Source organism: Capra hircus, chromosome 13, assembly GCF_001704415.2.
Source record: "Capra hircus breed San Clemente chromosome 13, ASM170441v1, whole genome shotgun sequence".
Taxonomy (NCBI): domain Eukaryota; kingdom Metazoa; phylum Chordata; class Mammalia; order Artiodactyla; family Bovidae; genus Capra; species Capra hircus.
In genome coordinates this window covers 45,353,482-45,361,616 of record NC_030820.1, presented here as the reverse complement: position 1 = coordinate 45,361,616, position 8,135 = coordinate 45,353,482, and the positions used below count along the sequence as shown (strand labels likewise).

The following is an 8,135-nucleotide window of genomic DNA, read 5'->3' as shown; positions in this document are numbered from 1 at the left end:
GTCAGCAAAAATTAGACCGGGAGCTGACTGTGGCTCAGATCATGAACTCCTTATTGCCAAATTCAGACTTAAATTGAAGAAAGTAGGGAAAACCACTAGACCATTCAGGTATGACCTAAATCAAATCCCCTTATGATTATACAGTAGAAGTGAGAAATAGATTTAAAGGACTAGATCTGATAGAGTGCCTGATGAACTATGGATGGAGGTTTGTGACATTGTATAGGAAACAGGGATCAAGACCATCTCCATGAAAAAGAAATGCAAAAAAGCAAAATGGCTGTCTGGGGAGGCCTTACAAATAGCTGTGAAAAGAGAAGCAAAAAGCAAAGGTAAAAAGGAAAGATATAAGCATCTGAATGCAGAGTTCCAAAGAATAGCAAGGAGAGATAAGAAAGTCTTCCTCAGCGATCAATGCAAAGAAATAGAGGAAAACAACAGAATGGGAAAGACTAGAGATCTCTTCAAGAAAATCAGAGATACCAAGGGAACATTTCATGCAAAGATGGACTCGATAAAGGACAGAAATCGTATGGACCTAACAGAAGCAGAAGATATTAAGAAGAGGTGGCAAGAATACACAGAAGAACTGTACAAAAAAGATCTTCACAACCAAGATAATCACAATGGTGTGATTACTCATCCAGAGCCAGACATCCTGGAATGTGAAGTAAAGTGGGCCTTAGAAAGCATCCCTACGAACAAAGCTAGTGGAGTTCATGGAATTCCAGTTGAGCTATTTCAAATCCTGAAAGATGATGCTGTGAAAGTGTTGCACTCAATATGCCAACAAATTTGGAAAACTCAGCAGTGGCCACAGGACTGGAAAAGGTCAGTTTTCATTCCAATCCCAAAGAAAGGCAATGCCAAAGAATGCTCAAACTACCACACAATTGCACTCATCTCACATGCTAGTAAAGTAATGCTCAAAATTCTCCAAGCCAGGCTTCAGCAATATGTGAACTGTGAACTTCCAGATGTTCAAGCTGGTTTTAGAAAAGGCAGAGGAACCAGAAACCAAATTGCCAACATCCGCTGGATCATGGAAAAAGCGAGAGAGTTCCAGAAAAACATCTATTTCTGCTTTATTGATATGCCAAAGCCTTTGACTGTGTGGATCACAATAAACTGTGGAAAATTCTGAAAGAGATGGGCATACCAGAGCACCTGACCTGCCTCTTGAGAAACCTGTATGCAGGTTCAGGAAGCAATAGTTAGAACTGGACATGAAACAACAGACTGGTTCCAAATAGGAAAAGGAGTACGTCAAGGCTGTATATTGTCACCCTGTTTATTTAATTTCTATGTAGAGTACATCATGAGAAACTCTGGGCTGGAAGAAGCACAAGCTGGAATCAAGACTGCCGGGAGAAATATCAATAACCTCAGATATGCAGATGATACCACCCATATGGCAGAAAGTGAAAAGGAGCTAAAAAGCCTCTTGATGAAAGTGAAAGAGGAGAGTGAAAATGTTGGCTTAAAGCTCAACATTCAGAAAATGAAGATCATTGCATTTGGTCCCATCACTTCATGGCAAATAGATGGGGAAACAGTGGAAACAGTGTCAGACTTTATTTTTGGGGGCTCCAAAATCACTGCAGATGGTGATTGCAGCCATGAAATTAAAAGACACTTACTCCTTGGAAGAAAAGTTATGACCAACCTAGATAGCATATTCAAAAGCAGAGACATTACTTTGCCAATAAAAGTCTGTCTAGTCAAGGCTATGGTTTTTCCAGTGGTCATGTATGGATGCAAGAGTTAGACTGTGAAGAAAGATGAGCACCAAAGAATTGATGCTTTTGAACTGTGGTGTTGGAGAAGACTCTTGAGAGTCCCTTGGACTGCAAGGAGATCCAACCAGTCCATTCTAAAGGAGATCAGCCCTGGGTGTTCTTTGGAAGGAATGATGCTAAAGCTGAAACTCCAGTACTTTGGCCACCTCATGCGCAGAGTTGACGCATTGGAAAAGACTCTGATATTGGGAGAGATTGGGGGCAGGAGGAGAAGGGGATGACAGAGGATGAGATGGCTGGATGGCGTCACTGACTTGATGGACGTGAGTTTGAATGAACTCCGGGAGTTGGTGATGGATAGGAATGCCTGGCGTGCTACAATTCATGGGATTGCAGAGTTGGACATGACTGAGCGACTGAACTGATCTGAACTGATTTAAAGGTGAGATATAAAATTCAGAATAATCTAAAGGCCTGAAAGAACTTTTTTTAACAAAATGGATTTTATTGTTTTCATTAGATTCTTTTTATGATTTTTCAGTTGGGGCACACTTTAGCAGTTAAAAAACCTAACTTTTACACTATTATATGAGAAGTTATATACACCAGAAGCCAATCCCAGAAACCTCAGTAATAGTAGTGCCTGGACTTAACATCCAGTGATTCCGAGTATAACCCTAGCTGTTTTTGGTTATGCCACTGAGATAAGTGGGTTTCAATCTCGTTTCCTAGATCATCAGCCAGTCATTTATTAGATGTGAATCCTGCAAGTGACTTGCATTTTTTCATCTGTAGAGTGGGGATAATCATATTACCTATACTGCAGAGCTGTGCTGCAGGCTATATGAGCAGAGTACATATAAGCCAGGCACACCTGTGAGCACTCACACAGCCACTGTTATGAGAAACAATGGCAGTGAGAAGTCTCAGTGATGTCAGTGAAACACTAACATACAGAGTATGAGTGTGTGCTTCCACACGGAAGTCAGCTAAACCTCACTTCTGTCTAGACTACTGCTGCTGCTGCTAAGTCACTTCAGTAGTGTCCCACTCTGTGTGACCCCATGGATGGCAGCCCACCAGGCTCCGCCATCCCTGGGATTCTCCAGGCAAGAACCCTGGAGTGGGTTGCCATTTCCTTCTCCAGTGCATGAAAGTGAAATGTGGAAGTGAAGTCGCTCAGTCGTGTCTGACTCTTCACGACCCCATGGACTGCAGCCTACCAGGCTCCTCCGTCCATGGGATTTTTCAGGCAAGAGTACTGGCGTGGGTTGCCATTGCCTTCTCTGGATAGACTACTAGGAACTGTCAAATCATTCTGTGGAGGTGGGCTGTTGCTGAATTCCACTACACAGGAAATGCTTTCATCAGAGGGAAACATGGAGTTCACGAAATCCTAAAGGCAAGGTTATGGGACTCTAAGGTCAAAGATTTTTAAGGAAATTTATAAATCAAGAAAAACAGTAAAGATAGAACCTCCTTGTTAGCTTGCAGGAACAAATTGCCTTATATATTCTCATAAGGGCAGTTTGGGTTTTGTGGCAATGCCTCAAACAAGTTGAACTTTATTGGATTTGTTTCATCTGTTCAGGAGTCTCTGTCACCTCAACCCTTTCTGATGTACTTTAATGAAGATAAAAATGTTAGAACTATCTGGGATGAAAAAGCTATTGTTGGATTTACAACAGGGAAAAGCAACCTTTTCAGCTTACAATGCCCAACACAATTTAAAATACACAAATGCTGGAGCACTTCAGTTTGTTTTGGAAAACCTCAAAAGAAAACCAAGATCATCACTTCTGTCTGTGTACAAATGACATTAAAATTTATCCGATAGATGCTTCCTGAATTAACTTACTATTAGGACATGAAGAAACTCCCAAGAATGTGAATTTACCGATAACCTTCTTGTACATTCAATATCTGGTCAAGATTTTAGAGGTTTAAGATTTTGGAGGTGACCACCATGAAATTCTCTTTGCCCAGAAGCAATCAGTACTTAAAAACAACATCCTTTTTCTTATTTATACTTGAAGCCACTTTTCTGCAGTGCAAAATGTCAGTACCAGAGAAAGAGCTCAGAAAAATTGGGGAGACATAGTCAAATTTCTCAGTATGAATCTAGTCAAATTTTGATGGTTTTATCTACCACAGCCTTAAAATTCTTGCCCATCCTTTAAACTCCCTTGTGAAACTGAGAGAAAAAATGGAAAGAAAATAGCATCAACTTTGTATAACACCTTGAACTGTGTTTTATTGTCATTACTGTAAACATGTTTCACTGGATTGCTGCTGAACTCCTCTGGCCTATTTCTACGTAACTAATCACTGAGGCAGGCGTTGGGAGTTGATCAAGGTGGGAAGTGATTAAGATCCGTTCTCTTCTTGCATTTTAACTGTAAAACAGGATTTCATGCATTTCAAATCCTATTAGTTTATTTGCTGTAAGTGACCTTCCCGGTAACCTTGTTCAAGAGTACAGGATGCTGGGCTGTGTTTATCATTAGCAGAGAGCTGTGCCAAATGCGACTTTTAAACCTATTTTCTGATTCAAATTTAGTAGATCTAATGAAAAAAAAATACCTTAGGCTTTGCAGCTGCATCCATTTGTACATGCAAATTTGGTAATTGCTTATATAAATTGAGTAAACTGTACATGAAAACAAGCTTTTAAATGTTCAATTAATCAGCCTGCACAAATCTCCCAGTATTCTTGGTACCAGCAAACTCTTCCACAGATCCTTCCTAGAAGCTGAAAGATCTACTATTCCACTGTAAACGCCAGGAAGCTTTCTTACTTCCTGTTCCTTGGCTCCAGTTCATTCATCCAACACTGCTTCCTACACATGGTGTCAGGCACAGAGATCCTCTGGTCAAGAAGAGGGATGACATCTCCATGCACCTCAATTTAGTATTTAGTGCTGAGTATACACCGAGGATTTAAACTAAAGTTACTTTTCCTCTGGTTTTGTTTCTCCAATTCTCTTTCTTCCTCGTGTCCCTCAGTAGAATTATCATTCTGCAAAAATCATGTAGAATTGGGATCCAGTTTTCAAGGATTCACATCTGCACAAAGCAATTTTTTTTGACAGTTCCCTTGTGTGTCAAGTGAGGGGTTCCACCAGCTCTCGCCACATGGCTGTCACTTTGGCTGCTCTGGGAGCTCACACGCCGCCTTGTTCTGTCATCGTCTTCATTACGTGCAGGGTGGCGTCCAGACCACAAGTGCTCAGGCTTGGGTACACCCATCCATCTCCTGGGCAATGGATGCCTTAGTAAAGCTGATAAAGGAGAATCTGTGTTCCTAACATGCTCCAGGTGATGCTGGTGTTCTCTGTACTTCGGGTTGCTATGAGTGGCCAGGGTTTGGCTTACGCTGTGCTCTACATTCGGAGAAGGCAATGGCACCCCACTCCAGTACTGCTGCCTGGAAAATCCCATGGACGAAGGAGCCTGGAAGGCTGCAGTCTATGGGGTTGCTGAGGGTCTGACACGACTGAGTGACTTCCCTTTCACTTTTCACTTTCCTGCATTGGAGAAGGAAATGGCAACCCACTCCAGTGTTCTTGCCTGGAGAATCCCAGGGACGGGGGAGCCTGGTGGGCTGCTGTCTATGGGGTCGCACAGAGTTGGACACGACTGAAGTGACTTAGCAGCAGCAGCAGCTGTGCTCTACATTTGCCCATCTGGGTTTCTACTTACAGATTGTTTTTTTTGGGAAAAAAACAGTATAGTTTGAAAGAGGAAGGCATTTGTATTGAAGGCAAACACAGGCATGGGCAGTAGCCTATAGCCTGGTGCACACGCATGAGAAAGGCCTTTCTGCGAACTTCCCAGCGTTTCTTAATTTGTGCTGGCCACACAGATACAGGGAGGCTCAGAGGGTGAGAATTAGCCCAGGCCTTCATTATAGGAAATGACAGGGGTGCTGGGTGACGGATGTCTCCTGAGAAGTTTTCTACATCATTACAGCAGAATCCTCTTCATTGCCCCTGTCTGACATAGGAAAATGAACTCCTAAAGCCGTTAATTTCCCCAATTTCATACAACTACTAAATGGTGGAGCTGCAATTCTGAGGCAGTCCTGTGCAACTCCAGAGCCTGCGCTACAAAATTCTCCCCATTGTCACTCAGCACCGTCTCCTTCCTTATCTTGATACAATTACTGGTTTGGAGGTAGAAGGTACATTTTGCAGAGAAATGAAAGAACATTGATTTTTATCAGCTTGATATTATTTAAAAAACGTCAACATTCGGTGTAATTCACGTTTTTTGCAATGATGACCTATTCAGGGATTTGGATTTTTACATTTCTCAGATTTAATGAAGATATAGTTCAATGGATAGAGCATTCTATAAAAGTTTCTATTAATATGTATGTGTAGCAGAAAAATGGTGTCTCTTCAAGTGCTCAGAATGTGCATTTGGTTAGGTACTTCTCAAAAATCCTTTCTAAAGTAAAAAAAATTATCCAGTCATAGCATTTGGGACAAAAATTTCTGAGAGTTATTTTTGTTATCTACTTCCTTTGGGAGTTGAAATAACTATTTTCTTTTTTTTTTTTTTGATTTAATAAAGTTTTATTTTTCAAAATGTACAGCTGGTGGGACCTGTTCATGCATCTTCACCAGCAGCTGGGGCATCTCCACCCTTGGTGTTTCTGGTGTAAATCACTTGAGCTCTGTGCTTTGAAACCAGTTTAATAAGTCCTTTACTAAGGAGTTCCTGAAGGGCTGCTCTGTCCAGGGAACCACGAATCTTCAGTCTCTCAGAGACCACAGCTGGAGTTATAAGCTTATAGTTGGGAACTTCTTTACAGAGTTTGTCATATGTTGCTTTGTCAAACAAGACTAGGTTATTGAGCTTGTCCCGAACTTTGCCTTTGGACCACTTCTTCTTTTTGGCCTTGCCCCCAGATTTGTTCACTGGATCTTTGTCTTTCTTGGCTGACTTTCCGGCATCTTTCTTCTTCTTGTCGTCCTTGGGCGGCATAGCGAAGCCCGGAGAGCAGCTGCAACCACTGCCGCCTCGCTAAGATGTCGGACAAAAAAAAAAAAAAAGCAACTATTTTCTTAAAAGTGAAAAATGTAGGAGTGAGGAAATAAAATGGAATTCTCAGTTCTGGACATTTCCTTCCTCCTCATCATGTAACCTTTCTGAAGCAGATGAGAGCTTTGTCTCTGGAATTCTCCTTCTGAAAACACAAGGGAGTGGAATTATGTTTATCACCTGCTCTGATGTAATAGTGTGCAATGACCTCAATAATAAACGCTGATTTTTCTGGAAGCATTGTTTAGGAAGAGATCGATTCTTTTCCTCTACTTTTCCCAGACAACAGAGAAAGATATTTCTTTAGTTCTCAGCATCACACATTAATAAGGACGTGGACAAAGTGGGGTTTTCTTAGCAGTGGCCAGAATGGTGAATGTTTTGAGTGTTGATAGAACTGGACAACTGAGCTTGTTGCGGAAGGAGACATGGAGAATTGGTGGAGATGCAGCAGGGTTTCAAGCATATGAAGGGCTGACCTCTGGAAGAGGAGGGCAATTCATTCCATCTGACCTCTGTGGTCAACCAAAACCACCACGTGATGGTCAGACCTGACAGATCCTGGCTTCCTGTGAAGATGCTGCTCCTCAGAAGTATCTGAGGGTGAAACCCTGCCATGGGCTGTTGTGAATTCGAGGAATTGCACAGACTTAGAGGGTGCTGTGGGGAGTTTAAACATCGGACACTGGACAAGGGCCTCCACCAAATCCCTTCCCAATATGCAGGCTGGGGCACTGTGGTTTGAAGCTATTTACCTACAGGTAGGCACTGGTAGGAGTCTAACTGCTTTAAGCATGTAAGAAAGATCTGGGCAAATCCGTGATCAGGCTTCTATGTTAAAAATTTCCTTCTCGTACCCCTCCCACATGTTTCTTCTGTGTTCAAGCTTCCTTCTGTTCCCTTGGCAGGTTCCTCTCTTCTGATGGCAAGCTAGCTCAAGTTATTCCACTGACTTCCATTCCAGACCAAAAAACCCGCCTCTTCCTAAGTCCAGCGGACCAGGTAAAGCAGGCCCCAGGAGTGATGGGAAGAAGCCTTGCCAGCGTGTCAGGGTACATCCATCTTCTCCAGCAGTGTTAAATGTGTGGGTGTCATAGGAGCTTGGGTCACAGCGACAAGCCCGCTGGGGTCTTTCTTCAAGACCACACCATACTACTCTCACCTCGCAACAGTGGTCCTCTGTCTGCACTGACCGCAGTCCTGTATGTGAGCACGTGAGAACAGTAACAGAGTCGAGAGGAGTGTTGATGTGTTTAAAGGGAAAGTGAACCACATCTCAAATCCCACTGCCTGCGGTGACCCATCCCACCATCTAGACCCAGAATTTTGTTACTGTTCCCACGTGCT

General features: G+C 42.5%; 1 protein-coding gene across 1 annotated transcript; it reads right to left on the bottom strand.

Moving 5' to 3' along the window:
* On the bottom strand, positions 6,292 to 6,793 carry LOC102190429 (40S ribosomal protein S25). Its single transcript, XM_005688145.3, has one exon. The coding sequence runs from the start codon at positions 6,729 to 6,731 to the stop codon at positions 6,354 to 6,356; it is 378 nt and encodes a 125-aa protein (XP_005688202.2). The 5' UTR covers positions 6,732 to 6,793; the 3' UTR covers positions 6,292 to 6,353.

Bases quoted from the DNA above. Each gene is read 5' to 3' on its own strand.
- LOC102190429 (XM_005688145.3), bottom strand. From the start codon at position 6,731: ATGCCGCCCAAGGACGACAAGAAGAAGAAAGATGCCGGAAAGTCAGCC.